This window comes from Cladophialophora yegresii (assembly GCF_000585515.1).
Source record: "Cladophialophora yegresii CBS 114405 chromosome Unknown aczIN-supercont1.2, whole genome shotgun sequence".
In the NCBI taxonomy this organism is placed as follows: domain Eukaryota; kingdom Fungi; phylum Ascomycota; class Eurotiomycetes; order Chaetothyriales; family Herpotrichiellaceae; genus Cladophialophora; species Cladophialophora yegresii.
In genome coordinates, this window is record NW_006913046.1 from 192,069 (window position 1) to 215,639 (window position 23,571).

Here is a 23,571-nt window from a genome sequence, read left to right on the forward strand (position 1 = left end):
ATGCCTCGAATCTTCTCGACCCCTGTCTAGCTTGTCTGCAACCGCCTAACTCGTTCTCCGGCATAATCAGGGCACGACGGGGAGGACGGGCCACCCCGTCAGCTCCCATGTAACCCAGCTAAGCCGAACTCTTAGGCGGCCCGCAATGCCCCTCCACGCCTCTCTGCGCAACGATCAATGGCATTCAATGGAGTCTGAAAGACAACTGAATGTCAGAGCCACCGAGGACGCCGCGGTTACTCAAGCCTGTGCCAGGTCAAGGCCTCCTAAGCATGCCCTCGCCCCGGGGTGGTACTCGTACGCCTGGCATGCATGGCTAATCACCACGGGGCGTCAACTTTGGTGATGCTGACTGCGATGCACTTCCATGCGCCTCCCAGTCGGTCATGAGGACACTCTTTTATCTGCAATCACCTTCCCTCCAAGACATGTGTTCCGGCCACTTCAACCTCGTACGTCTGTCGCCGCTCTATCACTGTGATTGACGTTCGCTAGTTCCTGCCCTTGCGATCGGTGTGTGGTACCGGCAGTCCATCTGATCCAACTTCCGGAAGCATTCTCGGGCCCTTGTCTGCCCACTGCCCCGGTACTGCTGATACTGGCAGGCGGTGATATGCCGCATGATTGGCCAGCCACAGTCGCTCCGCCGCTGCGTGGCAACTATCGTCCGACGACTAACCTTCATCTAACCCACAAGCAAGGTCTTTTATTCAGCCCTCGGCTCACGCGTGTATGCGCTTAGGGCTAGCTTACCTTGAGGCATAACCTTTCCTGCCGGTCCGCCATGGACCGCGAAATCCGTGGAAGGCCCCTGATTTGTCCAAGAGCTACTCCGTACCTCAGGAGCCTCTGACGCTGGCCAGTCGCTCGTTGGCCACCTCCATCCGACGTCTCGACCTTTGTTCCCACCTTTATGGCTGATGACCTCGCGACAAGTTCTTGAATGCTAAAGACAGCTGTTTGAGCAAGCGATACCACCCTCCCTGCCTGGTGTTGCAAGCTTTTAAGTTGTTCTGCTTCCCCCTGCATTGTCTGGATGCAGTACTGCCTTATCCCTGTCTTCTTTCTTCTGAGCCCTCTCTCTCGGCTGCCGTTGTCGACGACAGCCGAGATTTACTCCTTAGATGCTTATACTCGACGATTCGCTTGAAGCTGTCACTTTCACTTAGGTTATCTAAGCTTTGGCGGTGCAACAGCTACGGCCGCCGGACGTCATCGCATGAACGAAGGAGAAAGTCCCAGCCGGTCCAGATGCCAGGTCTTTTCTTGATAACACCTCTAAAAACACACAGCCAGAAGTTTCAAGCGGCCCCACAACGAAGTCATCTGCCTGTGCACGGTTACTACACGGTATGGAGCTCGCAGACGAGGACTTTGTGGCGGTGAATGTTCCGACAACGTTTGAGCAACCAGACAACATCCACGAGTATTTCTCGCTGCAAGCGCCACCCAACACAAGCATTTGGCGGAAGCCTTCAGCATCCGATGACACCACGGCACCGATGATTTTGAAGCGCCTACGACAATCATTCATTCTGGCGGAGGTCACTGTCTCCGCTGCACTGTCGGAGGAGTTCGACCAGGCTGGGATTGTCATTTTCGCTGGGTCATTGCCGGATCCAACGCTGTCACCATTGCCGATCGCGACGCGTCGAATCTCACGCCACCCGAGACGAGGGAGTGAGGCTAGGGCCACAGGACGATGGGCCAAAGCCGGCCTCGAGCTAATCGAGGGAGAGCTACATGCTGCCTCAGTGGTGGCCGTTTCACCTTGCGGTGCAGACTGGACGTCGTCGGCCCGCTTGCCCTTGCCTCTTATGCCGTTTGGGTCTTATTCACTCGCGTCGCAATCTCTTCGCGTGAAATTGGAGCGAGTTGATCAATCTCTGTGGATATGGTACAAAATCCCAGAGAGCTCGACATCATTCGAGCCGCAGTATTCCTATACAGACTCGTATATGCGGCAACGAAACCCAGAAGATGTCGCGACGGGATGGAGAAAGATGCGCGAGATTATGGGCTTCTTTGCTGGTGGCTTCGAGCACCAGAAGGGGAGTGTCTGGGTCGGATGCTATGCGAGTCGGCCTATGGAATTCGAACCGAGGCATAGCTGGGAAGAGCCTTACGGATTGTTGGCAGAGTTTGAAGATCTGGATATTTTATGATTTGCGGGATGGAATTATTGGGCCGTGGTGTGAGTGGGTGTGCAGGCCATAGAAGTCAAGATCATGGCACGGGCCTGTCGCACCGTTCTTTCCTCGAGTGGACAGAATGTAGCTTACCCAGTTTTGGCGCTCTGGGTTTGCGATCAGCTGGGTCCAATGGCGTTCTTGCAGAATAGGCAATACCTCCGGCACTATGAAACGGTCATGTTCAGAGAAGGAGTTTGAGATGAGAAATAGAAGACGGTAGCGGGACGGGTTGACCTCTTCCACCACGGTTAATGGGATGGAGAAGAGCGACAACGGAATGGAACATCAGGAAACTCACCAAAAAGTCCAGACGACTCCGCAACCGTGGTCTTTGCTGGTAGCACCAAACTTTCCGCTGTGCAATTGCGCTCGGAAATGGAAGATTCAGGTGGTCGGCAGTTACGGAGAAGCCGTCCGATCATCTATCAACTGAGAAGCGCGGCGAGCTGAGCCCCGGGATTCGCATCGAAAAGATCTCGCGACGTGGACAGTCAGATTACTCGACGGAAACAGAAGCGAGGGACTCTGAGCAAGTTTTCTTGGACGCAGTGTCACCCATTCACACAGACTTTGATAGAGCATCTACCAGGTATGAAACAGGCTGATCTTGGAGCCTTGCAACGTCAAAGGCAAGTGGCCTTTGCGGCTATCTACTTTGCAGTCGCTTGCCACCGAATGCCCCAAGTCCACACCGGAGCTTCTCGTTCGGGCAGGACGCGTTTCGGGTCCTCGAATGGCTCTACAGCAGCTCTTGAGATGTTCCCTACCCGCCTCGTTCATTGGGGGCTTTGGCTTTCCCCGGCTCTGCTGTTGCTCGTGTTTCTGTGGTCCCATTGTCATTCGTGATGGAGGTGTTGAAATCTTCGACACGGCGAGCGACGAAAAGTAACCCCTGAAGGGCGGCCTCGAGTTCAGCTTAGGAGCTCTCTAAAACCCTTCTTGTTTACCATCCGTGAGCACTGTATTTTGCCCTGTCTGTAGCCTTCACGGTGTCCAATCGCATGCTGACTATAGTCAGTGTCTAAAGTCATGGTAAGAAAGGAAGAATGGAGAAGTGAAGAGTGGGTGAGTGGAGAGTGGCATTTACCGTGTAAGCGGGTAGACGCGCCGGACAAATCTCGGAGACGCGCATCACAACATACTTCCTCATCTGTCTCCCGCGAAGCAAGGATTGACACCACTGGCCCTCATCCATTGTACATGTTCAAATGGAGTCGCACAGTCTTGAGCGAGCATCGCAGTATCTCAATAACATTCTACTCGCACGGGGTCTCCTTACCAATGGCAAACCCATCGACTTTGCCCGCTCCGATCGCCATGGTTCCATCACAGATACGACGATGTCCCGAGTCATCAACCTGGTCCATGACCTCGTCATACGGCGAGACCAGGACGCCGAGCAACGAGAGATCCTCGCTACCCACATTCGCCAAGCACGCGCTGATGACTCGCAGCGCGCCATCGACCTCCAGAGGCTACAGGACAAGAACACGGAGTTGGCTCGAGCCGCAGCCGCGGCTGAATCACAAGAGCGCGTCTTGAAAGCTCACGTGCGCCATGCGGAGGCTCAAGCAAAGGAGCTTAAGGAGCAGATGTTGAGAATGAAGTCTACTCTAGACCAGGTCCGAGCCAAATGTCTAAGCGACGTGCGTAAGCGAGACACCGAGTTGGACAAACTGAAGGCCCACATGGCGGGGATGCAGCGCGGCAAGAAAGAGTCGAGTGGCATGAAGATCAACACGATAAACTGGGAGCCGGAACCCCACGGTCGAGAAAGACGTAACGGGCAGGCCGTAGACAGATCGGAATGGAGCTTGGAGCAGGAGAGCAACGATTTCCTTGCCGCACTGGTCAACGAGATGAGTACGGAAAACGTGTCGCTCAGACGAATCATCACAGAGACCGCGGAAATGCTGCGCGAGTTGACGGGGCTGGAGGGGCACCGGCCCGGTGGTGAAGAATCAGAACAGGATGCGGAGGAGGACGGCATAGGCATGCCGGGTCAATACCGCAAATCGAGGCAGAAGGCCGCCCAAGCACAACAACAAGCTCAAGCTCAAGCTCAAGCCGAAGCCGAAGCCCAAAACCTCACGTCCTGCAACGAGCTAGCGCAGCAAATGGCAGGTATTCTGGAACACTGCCGGTCTATCCTCAAGGATCCCTCATTCGTCCCCATCGAAGAACTCCAGATTCGTGACGAAGAAATCATCAAGCTACGAGTGGGGTGGGAGAAGATGGCAAGCAGGTGGAAGGAGGCGGTGACTATGATGGACAACTGGCGCAAGCACGTGGACGAGAGTGGACAAGAGTTCTCGAAAGAGGATCTTTCCAGGTTGGAGTTTGGTAAAAGCATTGCCTTGCTGCCTAATGGACAGCCTGTCTTTGGTCAAGATGAGGAACTGTCGTCAATATTTCACGAGAACAGCAGACTGGAAGAAGAGCCAGACGAAGAAGACCTGGAGCAAGAACTCCCGGCCGACGATCAAGGAGGTGTTCAATACCCTAAACTGCCGGACAACGATAAAATCGACATAAAATCTCATCGTCGGGATCCAGACGGCCCTCCCACGGCAGGTCGCTCACCAAAACGCCGCGCATCCCTGGCACGAAGAGCAGGACTTAATATAGGGAAGCCCATACGCCCGCTGCAGCCTGTTGGCTTGGACCGCCTCAATAAGTCACCTAACCATGGGCTGGCCTCGACAAGCACGAACTCGTCATCAAGGCAGAGCGCGCAGTCGGGCGCGAGAAGTTCAGACAGCGCTATAGGCATGGACGGAGACCGCCCAGATGAGGATGATGACGACGAGGTATGGCGTGACGAGAACTTGACCAAGTCGCGGATTCCGAGAAAGGTCAGTAAGACGCTCACGGAGATATGTCGCAACGCTAATGCAAAAATAGACGATGAAGCAACGAGAACCCCCGCTGTCCATATCTGAAAAGCTCGCAGCGGTTGAGGCCGAGGCGTTGCAAGCCCGGAGGCAACCACCATCCGCTCACATGGAGCCTGGCCGGAAACGAAAGCACGCCAATGCCAACGGCGCGAAGACAAGGAAAGCATACAGAAGGCGGAGCACACTCAGCCCTGAGGAGTTGGCTGAGCTGATGGGCATTGAATAGACTTGTACGGTTTCCACAACCCCACGACCATCGGACAGCGCGAGGTTGGATCTCGCATAGGTCGCTGGTGCAATGAGCTAATAAGTCCACATGGCCTTCTTTTCTTCAACAAGTCTTAAACACATCGTCGCTCTCCCTTCGTACCTCTTCTCTCATACTTAGGTCCGCCCCTCGGGAGAGATTCGAGCTCTCTGAGAACTCATCTTGGAATCGCCCCACATGAGAACGTCTTGATGTCCTCCTCAGACCCAGGAGGAATGAGTCAAGACGGCTCTACAGGCGGCTTTCATTCAGATTCTTCTCGTTCACCAGCACAATGCGATACCGTGCCTTGCCCTCTTCCATGTCCACGATGGCCCGGTTCGCCTCCTTCATTGGGTAGTTGTTGTTCCACGTCCAGACCTTCTTCTCCGCGAACAGATCCAGCATCTCGCGGATTTCCTTGGGGCTGCCGATGCCGCTACCCGTAATCTTGATCTTCTTGGAGAGCAGAGAGAAGGCGTTGAAGGAAGGAATGTTGTCCTCGGGCGCGCCGATCTGGACGAATGTCCCACCCACACGGAGGAGCTGTAGGTATCGTGCCAGTGGCATTTTCGGAGAAGAGACAGTGCACACGATCAGATCGAGACTCTGGCGGTGCTTGCGGTGCCAATCCTTATCCTCGTCCGTGGCTATGAAGTCGTCGGCACCCATTGTGAGGGCATCGGCCTTCTTGGAGCTCCTCCGGCTGATGGCGACCAGTTTGTCCACGTTGAGGGCTTTGGCGCCCATCACCCCGAAATGCCCAAGTCCTCCTAAACCGACAATCCCAACACGCGTGCCTGGGCCGGCACCGTACTGTGTCAATGGTGAGAAGGCCGTGATCCCTCCACAAAGCATCGGGGCAGCGATGTCGCTCGGGATCGCGTCCGGGATCTTGAAGACAAAGTGGCTGTGTCCGCGCCAGTAGTCGGCATACCCGCCATATGACTTGCTCCCGTCCGGCCACTTCGAGTTGTACGTCCCCGTCTGCTTGACCTGGCAATAGTTCTCTTGGTCGTGCGAGCATTCCTCGCAATCAGGTCGCAGACATGAGCCGCTCTGGGCACCGACTCCGACGCGATCGCCGACTTTGATCCCGTTCTCGACTTTGCTGCCGACGCGGACGGCAGTACCGACGATCTCATGCCCCACGCAGACAGGGTAGAGCGATTGGCCCCAGCCAGAACGCAACGTGTGGAGATCGCTGCCGCAGATGCCGCAGTGGGTGATTTTAATGTCAACGTCGCTTTCCTCGAAGGGTTTGGCAGTGTAGCTTTGCCAAACCATGTTGCCCTGGGCGGAGGTTTTGTCTAGGCCCATCCAGCCCTGGAAGGTGTAATTGGAGCCCATTGTGACGCCTCGACGATAACGAAGATTGAATCGGATTGGGGACAGCGGCGAACAGCCAAAAAGCCTCAAGAAATATATGGGGTAGAGTCAAAGGAGGGATAGCAGAACGGAAGCTTTGGTCTATCAAAATGATCGACGACTCTTGAACCTTGTAGTTGGTGGCATCTGTCCGTGCCTCAACCGAGGTACAAAGTTATGGCCTTCCGAATAGAGATGGGATAGTAACAAACCAACCTCGCTCAAAGATGGTATACTGGACTCAACTGAAAGGTCGGAGCTGTGTCGTCGGAGCTGATAATACTCATTTCAGTAGCATGCGCCCTCCATTCATACGGGGGGTTATTTCCGCGTGCGGACCAAATACTAGGAGCTGCACCTGATATCTGGACAGCTGTCAGGTCGGTCATGGACCCCATGCCCGCAGCCAAAGGATACCCGAGGCAGACTTGAGAGACAAAGGCCATCGGACCTGGAGGACATCCAGCAACATGAAGACCGGGATATGGCAATGGAGAAGCAGTTACCTCGTAATTAGTGGCATCTGGTGGCAGGAGTGGTAGGAGATCGAGGTGGATGACTAAGCAGCCTCAGCCTTGCAAGCTCAGCCTTGTGCGCGTGACGCGCTCTAAACATTTGGGGGATTCAACATTGCCGCATTGTGAACAATACATCGTCGCTGCAGCTGCTCCAGTGCTCAAACGAATGGCGCTGAGTTGGTCCTGCACCCATCGCAATGAATAGGTTTACAGCGGACTTCTCGTCCAGCGTTGATTCGACGCCAGGCAAACAACAACCGTCGCGAGGATTTCTGTCATCGAACCCGCCTCAATTAGCCAGCACAACCCCTGTCGCTCCTCCTCCATCTCAGATATTCGGTAGCTCAGCATTTGGGACGGGCGTCAGCAAGTTGCAATTCACAAAACCCACCGAAAATTCTCCGCCACCGGCGTCTCTCGGATCCCACCTCCCTCCGAGAACCAAGAATGGCACCCCCAACATCGCACGGGTTAGGCGAGGCTATGGTCTCGGGAAGGCAAATGAATATGAAGAGGATGACGAACAAGCCATGGAAGAGGATGCGCACGACGGAGGAACCAATCCACACTCACCTCGCCGCGGGTTTCAATCGATTACTGGACCTAACAATGCATCTCTGATGAACTTCAGCACCGCCAGCGCCCGGGACTCACGGGTATCTGCACCGCGCAAATCATTTCGCAGCTCTACAAGGCTCTCTGCTCTCCCGCACAAGGGAAACGATGCGGTGGTACTGAACCTGGCCAGAGATATGGGAGCTAGGGCACAACAAGCATCTCTTACCGAACCAGACGAGCTCATCCTTGAGACGGAACAAATCCTGCGTTCTCTCGACCAGCAGTCGCAATACCTTAAAGACAGCACAAAAGCGCTGGACATCATCTCAGAACATGCATACGATTTGATCAAGGAATGGCAACGCTTCGTCCAGCCTGACCGACCTTCCCTGGATAGCAACGACATTGGTCCGCAGCCTACAGCCCCTGCGTTTGCAAAGGCAAACTATCTGGCTTCTTTAATGCTCGTTTTGCGACATCCTCCTCCCTCAATGGATGATACGATTACTCCCACTCCGCAGGTCTTGCTCGACTGGCTCGACCAATATCACGTCTCGTACGACCAAATGTACAAAGCAGTCGCCTCCGCGCGGCCTAATTGCACCTCTCACGAGCTCTTCTGGGACGCCGTCCTCAGTCTGACACTGCGGGGAAAGCTCCAGCAAGTAATGCAGCTCTTTGCGGACGCGGATTTTAAATATGCTGCTTCTGCTGCCGACGATGGACACGATAATGACGGATACAAAGGAGCTCAACTGCAAACAATCCAGGGCGTCATCTATCGAGCTCGGCAACTGCTAAATTCATGCCCTGCAACCCAGTTCGGCGACTGGAATGTGGCAGGTCCTGACTGGGATGTCTTCCGCACCTCCGTCGAAGCCGCGCTCGAAAACCTCACCGACGAAGCTACCGCTCAAGATGATGACGGTTTTTCAGCAGAGAATTTCGGTCTTCGCAGACCTGAGACTCGCCTCCTCGGTAGATTAGGTCAAAAGTCCTCAAACACTCTCCCCTGGACGATCTTCCAGAACCTCAAGATCCTCTACAACATTCTGCTGGGTTCGGCTGAAGAAATATCAGCCCAATCGCAAGATTGGCTTGAAGCAACGACATCTTTGACTATATGGTGGGACGGGACTGCCGACGCGACTGCGGTCGCACAATGGAGTTTCGACGTCAGCCGGTCGAATAATCTGGCTGTTCAAGACGAAGACTTAAATCCCTACCTTGGAAGACTGCGAGCCTCGTTTCTTTGTGTGACCGCTCCGGATGATAAGAATTCTTTCCAGATCAACGGGATGTCACCTGTCGAGGTTGGGCTAGGTTGCATCCTGCAAGGGAGTAGCCAAGGCGCGTTGACCGTGCTGCGAACGCTATCACAATGCATGGCTTCTTCCGTGGCTGAGATTGGCTCCAAAGCAGGCTGGTTAGAAGACGACACCACGTCTCGTCCCGCAGGTCTAAACGAAGAAGACCTCATGGTTCTCAGCTACGGCGCGTCCAAAGCGGGCGTCTCCAAGGACGATCTCCTCGTTTCCTACGCGGGAAAGCTGTTTGAGAAAGATACCCTCCACCTGCCTGACGGATCCGGCGTTGAGGGGTGGGAAGTTTCCATCTCCCTCGTCACGCGCCTGGACGACCGAGAAGTCATGCGCACGGCAGTCTCAAACTTCCTCGACCACCTCGAAGTCACGACGCAAGATCGGGCTGAGAAATTGACCAATCTCTGCTCGGATCTCGGTCTTCAAGACGAGGCTAGGAAGGTCTCCGATAGATTCGGCGATTACCTAGTCAACAACACCGAAGAGTATGGTACCGCACTATTGTGCTACGCGCGAAGCCACGCCCGAGGGAAGATCCGCCAACTCGTTGACGTCCTCGTCAGCTACTCGCTGGTCCAGTCACGCGCGTACCCACCAGAGAACGAGCTCGACGATGCTCTGCGCTCCCTTGTGAGCAACCCAAAGACCGCTCTCGTCGACATCGCCGAGGTGGACCCCGAAGCCGCCGAGATGTTACAGTTCTATCTCGTCGGGTACGCGTGCATTCGCCGCTTCTACACGCTCCGGGACCAAGACGGCTCCGCGCAAACAAGTCTCAACCACAGACCGCTGGCCAGGAAACGCGCGGCCGCGAAGGCGCTCATCGCGGCGGTAAATTCCGCGGCCGACTCCATCTACGGCGGTCTCTACGATCCAGTCCGGACGAGCGCGATCCAGGTCGACGGGCTGCTGACTCTGCTGGGCGAGGCAACGGCCTTGCTTACTGCCGGGAGTCAAAGTGATGATCGTAGCCACAGAAGGATCTTCACCATGCCGCAGATCTACGACCTCCTCTCGGCGATCGAGGACCTCAGCACGGTCTCCGCCCGCGTGTTTGGCGCTACGGAGGAATGTCTGGCCGCGAGTCTGCGCGAACACGCGGGCAGCAGCCCGCCGAGTCCGCGCGCCGTGCTCAAGAAATCCATGAGCAGCGGGAGCGGGAGCGGGAGCGGGAGCGGGAGCGGGTTTTCGTACTCCGTCCTCGGATCGGAGATGCTGGGGCGAAGCATGACCACCGATGCGAGCGGGAGCGCCGTCATGGTCAAGGGCCAGAGTGGCGGTGACAAAAGCAAAACCAAGAGTGGAAAGCAGGACGGCCCGAGCAGGGGATGGGATTGGAGAGAAAAGTTCGTCCAACACGGTGAGGACGATGCTACGGCCGTGAGTGGACGGGAGATCTTGATGGTCCTTAGGATGAGTTTGGCCGAGGAGTTGGCCTGGGCGGAGCTGGAGGAGGGTGGTGCCTCGACCGCTTGAAGGCTTCAGCGATATGTCTCATTACGGTCCGCGAAGTACGGGGAGAGCGAGCACGACGGCGATGTTTTGGGGGCATGTACCGCGTACCGTCAGGAGATAAGATACTCGCACCGGTATGGTACCAACAACGCAACAGCGTGGCTTTCACATGACATCCGTATGATGAACCAAAAAAGCTGATGTGAGAACTACTGTAACTACATCTTGTGGTGTGTGCCTTCAATGATACGTATGTTCTTGAGGTACTGTAGGAAGTCGGACACGCAGATCGCTACACCATACGGCATCAAAACCATCCAGAGAGACATGTCGTCAAAAATCATTTCATTTGCTCCGCATTGCTGGATGGTGCTGGCATTGCTGACATTGCTACATACTGCATACTGCATGAGAAACAATAAGATATTCCGGGTGGGTGCGTTTCCAGATGACACCACCAAAAGAGAGGTGCCCCCATCCGCTCCGCCCTTTTACAGACCCCCGAAAGCAAAAGATGCCACTGAGAAAGCCATGCATACATAAAAGCACTTTTTGTACAGGATAAGGTCAAGGGCAAACCAGTGTCGACCCTCCCTTGTTGTGGAAACAGCCATAACCCGTAATGTAATGAAGCGTCAGGGCGTTAAAGAAAGAGATACATCCGCCGTGTTTTTCGTGGTCAGGTCGAGAGTGGATCCTCCCAGCAAAGAGCCAGTCGTAGTTTATCGCTGGAGAAGCTGAATCGCTCCCACTGTCGCATCGTCGAGCAAGAGTTGCCTCCGAGGCACAGATCATACGTAGACACCATGGCTCCAGGGCTTGCAGATTCGGCTCTGGGGGGGTTTCCATGGTAGCTGAGCGTGTCCGATCCCTCAAGGGTCTCTACAGCGGCCACCCACTGGTCTCAAAGCCGAAATTCATGGCAAGGAACTCGTCCCCGAACCCAAATGCCATAAGCTCATCATTCGTGAAGTCCATCGGGATCATGTCTCCGCCGGGGCCCAGCATCATGTATGGCATCATACCAGTTTGGTCATAGCCTGGTGGTGCTGAAGCAGGCATCTGGTTGATTCCGGGGAGCATGTTTGGCTGTGTGGGCTGGTTCGTTATCGTGTGAGACCACTGTTGTTGGGGCGTTGGCTGCGGCTGTGGCATCAACGTGCCGGGCCCAGGACCGGGACCAGGGCCCATGGCAGCGTCGGAGAGCATTTGAAGGCCGGTCCGAGGCTGCGCTTGAGTCTGCGGGAGCGGAGGACCGCCGTCAACCGAAGCGCGATGCTGCGAATTCCAGCCTAAGCTTGAGGGGTCCTGCTGCGGAGGGATAGCCTTATAGGCGTTTGATTGTGCATGCGGCACGCTGTTTGATCTCGAGTTGACGGACCCATTCGCCGGTGTCCGCTGCCTCGAGACCGGGCCGCTTCCATTATTGACCGAATCAATTCTCTTCATGTGCCAGCTCTTGAGCATATTGAAGATCAAAGTGAATTTGTGAGCAACACGGGACATGTTGTCCTCGCAAGCCTTGCTGAGCGCTTCAATCATTCTGTCAAGATAATACTCGACCTTAAGATCCCTGGTCTTGAAGATGGCATTGAATTTCGATCCTCTCGCAGAGACGGCTGAATACATCTTGATGAGTGCTACTGCGGCATAGGAGTTCCTAACAAAGAAAAGAGTGGGTAAAGCGCGCAGAGCTGCAACGTCCATACTGAGGAAGGCTTCGAAAGCGGAATGGGCCGAGTTGATACAAATCGTGAGAGCTTCGACGTGGGCTGGTGTGTCCGGGTCTGGAGGTCCATCGATAGGAGTAGCGATGTATGGAGGTCGGAAGTCGTCTATATTATGGTTATGATGCATGGCGATTTCGTGCATGTAGAGATTAATAATGCCCTTGGTGTGCTGCACAATCGGCTTCTTAAGCATGTCCTTGGTGGCTGAATCGTGCCATGCTGCAAGCTGACGCTCAAAAGCCTTCATGTGAGACTGGGTCTTGGGATCCGTCAACGACACCTGAGAAGCTGGGTCATCCATGGAAAATTCAAGTCCAATCTCCTCAGTAATGTGCTGTCCCCGGACAAGATGACACAGGTACTTGTCCGAGGGAAGCGCATCTGGAGAAGAGGTCAAGATGTCGATGCATTCATCGGCGTAGGGACTCCACCGGATGAGGAGCGGCCGTCGAAGAGACATCGAGGAGCTATTGGAACTGGTTAGAATGGTAGGGTAGCGTCCAGGGCAATACTCACTTTGAGCACATGTAGTAGCAGCCCAGCCAACATCGGCGCACCTCTGCACTGCTGGGGTCCGACAGGGGTCTCTTGTTCTCATGATAGGGCCGCCAAATCCCGCCAACTCCTCGTTTTGATCGTTTTCCCATGCCTAGATCTAGTGCCATAACAGCCGCAACGTGAATGAGCTGGTTGAAGTTCAACTCTTCGTACTTCTCTGGGGGCTGGTAGAAGCATGTCGTGACCTGGATTGTCTGCACCAGTTCGAGTGACTTCTCACCTCGGAATATCACCCGATCGGCCAGTGCTCGGGTGATCTCCACGATCAACCTAGGCTGAAGATCAGGCCGGATCGTGCCGGAAGCGACCGCCAGGACAGCTAGAAACAAGATAGGCTTGTTCTTGCGAACCTCATCCGCTTGAGTCCCAGGAGGAAAGACCACCATGGGCAAATGCTCACACATTTCGGCCATGTATCGATCAAAGCATTTTCTGGCACTGACGATGTCGACCAGGCCGCGCTCAACGGGATCAACGGTAGCCGGCTCTTCCGTCTTTGTCGTGTGCTCCAATACTGGTTGATATGTGTTTGGAGGTGGTGCCGCCGACTTGTATTGAGGAGGTGAGGGTTTGTGTAGCTCGCCACCGAAGTAGTCAAAGTCTGTGATCTTCCTCTTCACACCCTGTTGCGGAGAATGAGCGTGAGCTCCTGGCGGTGGAACCGGCGGCGGGGGCGGCGGAGGAGGATGATGATGCCACTGACTGCCAAAGGCCTGTACCCGAGGATCTTGATGAGGAGCATGTGTGATCGCCATGGCCGGATCGACGGCGAGATCGGACTCCGCGCCGCCTCTTGCGGCCAACGTTGCCGTGAGAGCGTCGATCTTCTTTTCCAACTCGGCGACGCGACTATCGGTCTTCTTCTGCCGTTTCCTGCTCGGGGCTGTGACAATGCATTGTCTGTTCGCCTTTGCGCATCTCTTGCAGGATCCGGTGGGGTGGTTGTCGTCGAGCTCGCATTTGACCTTTAGTTGTCGACATGCCTCACAGGCGCGCGGCCTCTTGATATCATTAGGATCGTGCGGGTTCGCTGGAGGGCTCTGATCGTCGGGGCTGTCGTGGGTATGTGCAGTGCTAGGGTAATAGTTTGGGGTCTGAATAGACTGGTACGAGTTGTTTGGGGACGGCTGGAGAGATGGCTGTAGAGGGGAATAGGCACCCGGCGGACCATTCTGGTATCGTGGCGGTATATCGCGAGGTTTCGGAGGGCTGCTTAGAGAAGAGCCTCGCAGTTGAGGATCGATGAGCGAAGCCATATCGATACTATTCACGTAGACGTAGGATCGGCGTTGCTTAAGGGCGACTCGCCGTTGAGGAGATCCGTGGGCCGAAGCCGACGACTTCAGCAAGTCTTTGTTTTCGGCAGGGCAAGCATCCTGTGTCGCGTCAAGGAACTAATGGCTCGGTATTGCTGTAGGCCCAGGCGCGTGCAACAATGCGAGGCAGGAAAGTTCTGTGCTGTGTAATGTGAGTTCTGCGTGAGACGAATGTGAGTTGTGAGTGATTCGGGTGGCTGCTTCTGGTGCACCTGCCCGGCAATGACGACTAGAGCATGGGGGCGCCGGGGGCTCCTTTCGGACGGGCAGAATGTCGGCTTGGGCGCCTACTATTGGTTCTAGGCCTCAAGCCTCCGGCTCTCCCTCTTACCTCTCGGCCATTCTCTTCGCGGTGTGGTAGCATCATGAACCACATTGGATAGGAAGTGCGCCGGACTGCGTTCTAGAAGTAACAATGCTCTCTGGCCCCTGCCCAGCCCTGCAAGAACTGTCAACTTCTGCTTCGCGCGAGCGTAGGAGAACGACAGCCTCCAGCTACGTGATTATCAACGCGATTCCACCGCTTGGGCAGGCCTCTGCTGGTTCCTCACCTGCTCACACTGAACAAGCCACCAGACCCGCCTGCTCCTCGCCCAGATCCCCATGCTCGGTAATCGGTGGTCGATCGCCAAAGCGGAGCATAGGAGCTATTTACTGTATGTCTTTAGCGACGAGTTTGGCCACCTCGTCTTCTATTGCTGATGTCGCCGGCGGCTTGGAGTGCTCCGAGAGATGACTGCTCTGTCTCTTGTTTGCTGAGCAAGATTTCGAGAAGCATCTTCTTTGCCCTTGCTCTACTTTAGTTCCAAGTGTGCCACGTCCTCCAAGCACGTCAATGACAGCTCTGTTCTCGTGCAGCATCCGTAATTCCTGTGCTTGAAGCGTCTCCTTAATATCACCTGCCTTGACTAATGGCGGCATCCTCTGGAGGGCGTCGTGCTCCTTTGCCAATCTCTACTGAATGCGTGCGGCGAATTCAGCGTTGGGGCTGTGAAAGACACGGCGGGGCTAAATTCAAGATTTCGGCGTTGAACTTGTCTTTCTTCCTACGGTGACCGTGTTTGTCAGGTAATCAGCGAACATCCAGCAGAAGATATGGCACTAAGTCCAGGTGTGCGTTGATTTGCGAAGGGGCAGAGGAAGCCTATGCCAGCGAGGAAGATCATCGCGATGGGTGAACACGAGCATGGCAGGGACATTGCAGGAGCTGACGTACCGCTTTGCTTCTTCTAGGCCGGACACACAGACAGATCAGGGAGTAAAGTCAAATAGACATGGAATTCAATGCCCGGATGATAGGAGAGACAATCTCAGGTCGTGACGTTGTAAGACGCAAGGTGTTCAGGAAGACAGTGGCTGTTGCTAGACTCGCAGGTTGGCTGCGCTTCAATATACCCTTGTTCTCATTGGGACCAGACTATGGATATTTTGCTCGATCAACATAGAGCCTTCCGCGCACTAGAGTTGCATGGATCCAGGGTAGATTCTGCAGCATCTTCGGGATGGCAAAGCGGTTCCTTGCAGCAGATCGCAGAAAGGCACTTTCATTATGCATCATCTCGCTGGTTACCAAAAGAGCTGGATGGAGAAAGAACGTGGTAAGTGCATGTGCCCATCTCCCTCTCAAATCCGCTTGAAGTGAAAAGACCCATCCGTGAATGAGCCTTGTTCCGTGGACTGGGCTGCTACAATAGCTTCAGTTCGACGAGTCGGTATAAATAAGAATCGTGGAAACCACCGAGAATGAACCCACTTCAAGAGGCGTAAAGTCGTTTCATATCGGACCATCAATCATCAGGCAAATCAGATCATCACGGTGTGACGAGCAAAGACTATCCGGGACGCCACGCTCTATGGTTCTCGGTCGTTTCGAATGCATCCGCCTCATCCTAAAAGCTTATGCACTGGGCATTCGGCTTTCCGTTCAACCCACTCCATGATACAGCTTCTGTGAAATTTGCACAGACATTCAAGCCTGACTAGCTCATCGCCAACATCATACTCGACCATGCAGATAGAACATTCTTGAACTTGGCCATCTTCTTGTGCGACGCAGTCCTTCTCGGTCGCTGTGAAGGTAAGCATATTAAGCCGTTGATGATGTGGATGTTGCGACGACGAAGCTCCCTCTGATGCACTGCCGGCCAGTCGAATTGCTGCCGCCGTATTGCTCGAGTCGGCGTGATACGAGGGGTCACGCGCATGGATGCATTCCATTATATGTGCTTCACGGGCGGTTTCATCGCCGTCAGGTCCACAGGGCGGTAACGCGTGACGGCACACCGGGCAAATGTCGTTTTCATTCATACGTGGTCGGTGGACCGCGGGGCTATATGTGAGTTCATGCAGGGGTCGAGGGTGAGGCCGCTGTGATGGCAAGGAGATGCCAAATGGCTCGTCTCGAGGCTGACGGCTCTCGGGATAAGAAGGACGTGGCCGGATATAGGACAGTCTTGTATCATGAGGTGGTTGGTCCTGGCGCTAATTAGTACAAGTTTGCGCCGCTAGTGTAGCAAGTACTTACCCTCAGAGAAGGACCAGAAAACAGTGGCGTGTTAAGAGCGGAAGGCGGTCCAAGCATACGATACCTGGAAGGAGACGACTGGCCACGATAGGAGTCAAACAAGTTGGAACCATCGCCCCTAGGGTCGGGGGTGGGATAGACGGGTTGGATCGCTCCCATTGAACGATGATATTGGTGCAGATATGGGTTGCTTCCAGCGCCCATATTGCGAGCTGGATATTCCAACCCAGCAGAAAATCCTCTTGGTCTGTTCTCAGACGAGACTGCATGATTCATACCAGGGCCGTGGCGACCTCCCGCCTCCCAGGAGGCTCCACGACTGGGATGATCTGGAATGAAAGGAGGGTAATTCGGCAACGGGTCAGGTTGAGGATCCGGCACGCAAGGGTTACACAGGCGCACCTTCTCTCCTCCTTCCAGCTGCACTGAAGCACCGACATGATGTGAACTGAGGTTATTGTCGTACGACTCGTCCTCACTAGAGCCGATCGTAAGCGATCGGCGATTGACAGGATCGCTTGGTGAAGTAAACGTATCAGGACCGGGCGGATGAACAATGAATTGGCGAGGGATGGTGATGCGGTGTGGCGAGCAGTCGTTGCATACCACTCTCCCACATTTCCTGCAATGATGGCGTCTGAACATCCAGGTGAAGGGGCGTTTGCAAATGGGACATTCAGTGGCCTCCGAATCTGGCTGCCACTGGGGAACAACATATCGTCTGGCACTGTCGGAGGAGTTTCCGCTTGCTCTCCTGGGTCGAGGTGTCTCTGGCGCGGAAGTGGGAGGAGAGGAACTTGTCAAGTCTATAACCTCAGGAAGCGGTCGATCCATGTTTGGGGCGGAAGACGCAGGACGGCGAGGTGATGACGGACCATCTGAGCGATAAGCATCAAAGTTGGTCCGACGATCATTCCAGCCTCCGCTGTTGATTCTTCTTCTGCCTTCCTCATACAATGCTGGGTTCGTCAGCCTCCTTTTGCGATCCAAAGCGATGATACTTCGCCTCCGTTCTTCCGTAGTCTGTTCGGCGGGGGCCAAAGGGAGGGGAAGAGGGCGGTCTCGCAGAATGCCAGCCAGCACATGGCTACTGTGGCTCGATTGTGCAGCGGGCGGTCTGGGTAGAGGAAGTTCAGGCAGTGGCCGCTGAGCTGTCGAGTCCCTACTCGTCTCCGATCGTCTTGACGTGTGTGAAGAGTCATGGCGGCGCTGGCCCTGGGGGTTTACCCGGTCAGAATCATAGCTGGTTGAAGAGCTGCTAGATTCTGGAGAAGACATGTCCTGTCTGTTGTCGGAATAAGGGAACAGAGATGGCAATAGAGTCAAGTTGACCTGGCAGTCAGGCAGAGATGAGGTCGAGACTGAGGCACGTGTCAGTCTGGTGGCGGATAAACATGTCACAGCGATAGCGCGGCTCGCCGTTGGAGAACCAAGAGGGTGGCATGAGAGGGGTTGGATGGGTTAGAAATCAGCAAGCCAGCAGCAGAGACGATTTAGTATACATTATCCAGCACGAGGGCGCGGCCGTGCCTGATCATACTGAGTAGTTTCGTCGCTGCCCGGGAATACGGAGGACCGCGGCAGTCTCAGGTCTGAGAAAGCCTTGCTCGCAGTATGTACGAGGAGGAGCGGAGAGTACGAGGGAGACCGAAGACTAGCCTCTTTAACCAACAATGATGTAGTGGGCGGCCCTGAAATAGGACAGCGAGGAACTGAGACCTGCCCAAACATTAGCGACACGCCCGGAACAAGCACGCGTCTGATTGGTGATTGGGCCTACACAGCCTCTCAAGCATTGCACCGCTGCCGATGCGAACTTTTCACCCTGGCTGCCCATCATCGCATCTCAACAACTTGCTGCATATTCTGTTTTGCTTCCGTACGTGCTAACTTTCGCTTCTTCCGATTTCGTTTTCGCTTCTGCCAGCGCTTCCAAGTAATCTGTTTGTCGTTTCTGCTGTGCGCCGTTGTATCAAAACCTCTCACAGACCCGAGACACTCCTCCAATCATTTCGTCGCCTCCCGTCTGCGGTCAACGTCGAGAGCCTCCACTGTCTGCTCGCCGTTTCGCTACCATTGAGCCTGCGATTCCGCCGCGATTGAATAGAAACAAGCGGACGAGTACATTTACTTCATCTGCGACTGGGACGCTGCGCTGTTGCTGGGGTCTTGCCGAGCGCATTGAGAAATATGGGCAACTAAGAGCAAGTGATCATAACCGAGGACAAGCACAGGCAGATCAACAGCCCAGATATGGCAACAACTGGGCGTGATCACAGACTGGTTTGGCAATGGTCCCTTTTCATCGCTCTCGTTCTGTTCCTCAGCTGCAGAGCCTTGGTTGAAGCTGCCCACGTCGACTTCCGCAACTGCCTGGATGGGAGCATAGTCAACTCGAGTCCGCGCATCCTCCAGTTTGACCCGTTCAACGTCTCGGCCACCTTCAATAGCTCGTCCGGCTCGAATCGACACCACCTGAACATCACTATATATGGCAATGTCACCGGAAAGGCCACCGAGCTGCCGTACCCTGCTCCTGATGATCCGTCGTGGTCGAACCCGAACGACACATTTGGCAAAATCCCCGACCTGAGCGAAGAGAACAACAAGTACACAACCCTCTTTACGCGCGTCAACTTTCTAGGATACACTCCATGGAACGCCGACCCTTCCAGGTTCTGCGATTCTGTCGTTCAAGGCGCCTGCCCACTCGGACCTGCCTTCTATGTTAACAGGACCGAACTTGGCCTTTTGCCAGCTTTTTCCGTAGCCGAGGACCTGTTCTCCAGCTACGCCTTCGCATCACTTCAAGCAACTATACGGGTACAGTCGGGCGACGTGCAAGGCCAATATTACAGTTGTGTCTCGGTCACGATTACCCCTGACTTAGGAGACTCCATTAAAGCTATCCTAAGATACTTACCGCTTGTGGTTTTGATTGTGGTGGGCGTGGCGACGATTGCGGCTGCCATTGTGAGCCCATGGGGTTCGACGGACCTCTTCCACTGGAGCAGCAATTTCGGCCGCGATGAAGACCTGCTTCGACTGATCACTCCGGGTTTTGGAGACTGTCTGCAGTATATTCAGTTTGTCGTCTTGACTGGCAGTCTTTCATTGAGTTATCCTGGATTTTATCAGCCAGCCGTCAGCCGTGTCGCATGGTCTTCGCTCATGTTCAACGAGAGCTTCGCCACGGGTGGAAACGGTACACAGACTGTGGTAGATGGGGTATATGAGTATCGCAACGGCACCACGTACGGCTTGGACCGAATGAGTCAACTCGTAGGCATGACCTCCGACAAGGACATATGGGTCGACATGATCATCTGGCTGGTAGTCATCGTTGTCGCAGTGTCAGTTTTGACCCAGCTCGGCTTCGCAGTCCGCTGGGTTTATCGGAAGCTTCAGAACGAACCGCCAGAAGACCTTCGTTCCAAAAATGGACCCTTCACTGCCGGGAATGTTGTTCGCCTGGTTATGAATTTTTTCTTGCTGCCTTTGACGTCTCTATCATTCTACCAGCTGTTAATTGCCGGAAAGGGCCCGGCCTATTCGGTGGCACTTGCAGCAGTGTCACTGGTCGTCGTGGTCGCTTTTACAGTCTGGCTGCTGCGATTGTTCATCAAAACCAGACCACGCTCATTCCTCTTTGACGACCTTTTGATGGTTCTTACCTACGGGCCTCTGTACAACACCTATTGCGATGACGCCGCTACCTTTGCGCTGACGCCTCTCCTTGTCAACTTTGTCCGCGGCATTGCTATCGGCGCAGTTCAGCCCTCTGGGATCGCTCAGCTTGTGCTTCTCGCTATAAGCGAAATTGTCCTGATTCTAACGATCAATGCCTTCCGACCCTTTCCCTCGGCGACTTCTATGAACATCTATCATACCTGCTTTTCGGTCATTCGACTCATCACCATTCTCCTGTCAATCGCTTTTGTGCCTTCCTTGGGGGTCGGAGACGCGTCCAGAGGTTGGATTGGATATGCCATTCTCATCATCCATGCATGCACCATGGTTTTTGGGTTCTTCCTGAATGCCGTGCAGACGCTGGTCGAGGTCATAGCCCGTTTGGCTGGTGCGGGTGGACGGGACGAGGAGACCGGCGCCGCGACGAGGGGCGGATTGAACAAGGTATTCGGCATGCGACAATTATCGCGGCGGGTGCCCCGCCGTGCAACGCAGGAGCGCCATAGCATGTCTTCGAACGCTGCCATGCTCAGCGCCATGGAGCATGATCACCAAAAGTTGCAAATGGCCAAAACCCGATCGCGCAGTGCCTCGGCTGCTTCAGGCGTCTTGCTCGACAGCCCTTCAATGACTAACAAGATCAGCCAGAACCTTGACGGCCGTGCCCTTGGGGTCGCTAGTCCGGACCGGTCCGTCCGAGGCTCGAGGCGGCTCTCGGGACGGCTGAGCGGTGCTGGATCGTTGAGTGGAATCGTCGGACTGCAGAAGCAGGCGGAACAAAAGGATCCATACTACCGACCACCACGAAGGAACACGATGGACGCGCTCAATCGACCAGACTTGACCCTGGCGCAAACCCCATCCAAGGGCGCGGTTACAACTGAAGCAGCCGTCGAAGACGACGCAGGAGAAGGCCCCTCCACCCCTATGCCTCTGGAGAACGACGATCTGGAAGAAACACCCAGCGATTTGACGAGAACGAAAACAGACTATGCTGTCCGGGAAGTGGATTTCTACTATGGTGTTCGTGGCGGCGCCCTGTCAAGCGGAACTCGTAAACTCAAGACTGGCCCAGCCGACCCCACCGGACCAGTTTCTACCGCGACTGGGTGGTTCAAAAATTTGGTTGGTGGCAAGACCAAAGAGAAGCACAAAGGCTTCGAAGTGGTTCGCAGTGCTCGGGCTCCGCCACCAGGACTCTTCCCTCCACCAACTCCAGTCCCGGAGAGTCAGCCACTAGAGCCCTACCACGACGATGTGCAAGCAACGGACGAAGACCGGGCTGACCGAAACAGCACTAGAATTATGTCACCACCACCTCAGCGCCAGGCGCAAAGACAAAGTCAGAACCAAAGTGTGTACGACGACGTTTCTCTTGACGACAGTGACAGCGAAGAACCAATCAGTCCCATTGACCCTGTGTCGGGGAAGCCGCCATCATTGCCACTGATAGAATCCGTGGGTGGAATTGAATTGCCCAGCCGGATTGGCTCTGAGACATCCAGAAAATCTCGCGGAAAGCAAGCAAGTGTCCGAGACAGAGACATTCCCGCGGTTCCCGCCATTCCTAGAAAGAGTTCGAGAAGACAGTCGGGTGGAGGCTCCCAGGACAGAGGGATTGTCACGTCCGCATTGTCCCCCCGAGGTGCACCGAAGCAGTACCATGGTCCTGCTCAGTCTCTCAATGCCAGTCGCCTTCCTTTTGCGAACACGCAGCCGGCGCCATCACGAAACCACCGGTATTCAACCGGCGGAGAATCGGCTACGTCAAGCGTATTAAGGGATGCTGATGAAAACGTCCCGATCCAGCAACCATCCTATACGAATCAGCTGCGGCATGCAGCTTCTTCGGCTTTAGGAGCTCACGGGGCCGATTTACGCCACGATAGACCGTCAAATATGGGATTCGTCCCCCAATATAGAGCAAGCGACAACATCCACTACAGCCCAGATTCGCCCGAGTTCGAGGGAAGTGCCGCAGAGATCCATGGGCGGCCGCAATATTGAGGAAGGAAGTGGGCGCTCATGGGGATAACGAGGTCGAAGATTATTTCCAATGATATGAATTCGCGGAGGACCCAAGGGCTTATCATTGATGGGATACTGGTGGCACCCGCGACGATTTGGCACAGATCCTATCTGACACAGAGGCTGCGAACAGGTTGCAGATGTGAGCAGATCTTATCATTCTTGACAACTGTTTAGCGCGGCGTCCGGGCCCTTATGAATATGGAAGGGAACTTTTGAGGGATCACATGGTATAGCAGATTCTAGTCTGGCATGTAATGAATAGCACAGCCAAGATCATCTGTGTCAGGCTGTGCAGAGCCGCACAAAGCAAGTGGAAACATCTAATTCGAAAGTGAGCCTGGCTTCGACCACAAACAATAGAGCACATTCTCGATGTGCACTTGCCTCCCACCCTTCAAACACTTGCTCTTCAAGAGGAACCCTTACCGCGACAAGCCTCTTGTGTAACCGGGTCCACGGCTGCGACGTCTTCTACTGCGCTGCAACACAGACGAGACGGACCAAAGAGGCAGCACGGCGCGACGGCCACCATGTAAAAGACTCCGGTTGCCCTTACAGACTCGCAGTCCAGACATCCGACAGGCTGATTCCAAGTGATAGGCGGTCTCGCGGCGCAAGCCACCACCTCGTGGCCCAAGCACAAGGTACATTGCATAAACGGGAGTCCCAACGAGCTGGGTCGGCATCCACGTTGTGTGCCTTTGATTACCTCTGCGGGAGTTCCAGATTGACCTCGTAACACGAGAGTCTCGACGACGAAATAAATCCCAAATTGCAAATTTTCGTTCAGATGTAACTCAAAGTCAGCGTTGACAGGTCGCGATTCATACCACAGGCCTTGCCCAGGAGGTCTGGAGGTCTCAGATACGAGATCGCTCGGCCGCCTCCAAGACCTGCCTTTCTGGTGATGGTTAGAGATTTCGACCCATGCCCACAGCGCGTCACCTGGTCGGGAACGTGGTGAATCTCGGCCATCGACTCGAGCCGCATGATTCAGCTCTGGCGGCTTGCGAGCTGTGCAGCACCGTATGAAGCAATTGACTTTCGCCTCATCGTGGATGATCCCGACAAGGCCCTGGCAGCGGCACGCTGTCACTGTCATGGAGTGATGCCTCATGCCCAGCGATCACCTCGACGATCTCACCCACGAACCTCGGCTACCAGG

At 54.8% G+C, this 23,571-nt stretch overlaps 7 protein-coding genes across 7 annotated transcripts; 4 read left to right on the forward strand and 3 right to left on the reverse strand.

The window, feature by feature from the left end:
* Positions 1–1,352: 1,352 nt before the first annotated feature.
* On the forward strand, positions 1,353–2,165 carry A1O7_01991 (uncharacterized protein; the record flags this gene model as incomplete). Its single annotated transcript, XM_007756027.1, has 1 exon — positions 1,353–2,165. The coding sequence occupies one exon, from the start codon at positions 1,353–1,355 to the stop codon at positions 2,163–2,165; it is 813 nt and encodes a 270-aa protein (XP_007754217.1).
* Positions 2,166–3,400: 1,235 nt separating this feature from the next.
* A1O7_01992 (uncharacterized protein) lies at positions 3,401–5,315 on the forward strand (the record flags this gene model as incomplete). Its single annotated transcript, XM_007756028.1, has 2 exons — positions 3,401–5,047; positions 5,097–5,315. 2 exons carry the CDS (start codon positions 3,401–3,403, stop codon positions 5,313–5,315), a joined length of 1,866 nt encoding a protein of 621 aa, XP_007754218.1.
* A 273-nt stretch (positions 5,316–5,588) lies between these two features.
* On the reverse strand, positions 5,589–6,686 carry A1O7_01993 (uncharacterized protein; the record flags this gene model as incomplete). Its single annotated transcript, XM_007756029.1, has 1 exon — positions 5,589–6,686. One exon carries the CDS (start codon positions 6,684–6,686, stop codon positions 5,589–5,591), a length of 1,098 nt encoding a protein of 365 aa, XP_007754219.1.
* A 733-nt stretch (positions 6,687–7,419) lies between these two features.
* A1O7_01994 (uncharacterized protein) lies at positions 7,420–10,578 on the forward strand (the record flags this gene model as incomplete). The annotated part of the gene is made up of 1 exon (XM_007756030.1): positions 7,420–10,578. The coding sequence occupies one exon, from the start codon at positions 7,420–7,422 to the stop codon at positions 10,576–10,578; it is 3,159 nt and encodes a 1,052-aa protein (XP_007754220.1).
* An 861-nt stretch (positions 10,579–11,439) lies between these two features.
* On the reverse strand, positions 11,440–14,101 carry A1O7_01995 (uncharacterized protein; the record flags this gene model as incomplete). Its single annotated transcript, XM_007756031.1, has 2 exons — positions 11,440–12,754; positions 12,804–14,101. 2 exons carry the CDS (start codon positions 14,099–14,101, stop codon positions 11,440–11,442), a joined length of 2,613 nt encoding a protein of 870 aa, XP_007754221.1.
* A 1,944-nt stretch (positions 14,102–16,045) lies between these two features.
* Positions 16,046–17,846, reverse strand: A1O7_01996 (uncharacterized protein; the record flags this gene model as incomplete). Its single annotated transcript, XM_007756032.1, has 2 exons — positions 16,686–17,846; positions 16,046–16,636 (listed from the first exon to the last, which is right to left on the reverse strand). The coding sequence occupies exons 1-2, from the start codon at positions 17,517–17,519 to the stop codon at positions 16,046–16,048; spliced, it is 1,425 nt and encodes a 474-aa protein (XP_007754222.1). The 5' UTR covers positions 17,520–17,846.
* Positions 17,847–18,938: 1,092 nt separating this feature from the next.
* Positions 18,939–22,382, forward strand: A1O7_01997 (uncharacterized protein; the record flags this gene model as incomplete). Its single annotated transcript, XM_007756033.1, has 1 exon — positions 18,939–22,382. One exon carries the CDS (start codon positions 18,939–18,941, stop codon positions 22,380–22,382), a length of 3,444 nt encoding a protein of 1,147 aa, XP_007754223.1.
* Positions 22,383–23,571: the final 1,189 nt, after the last annotated feature.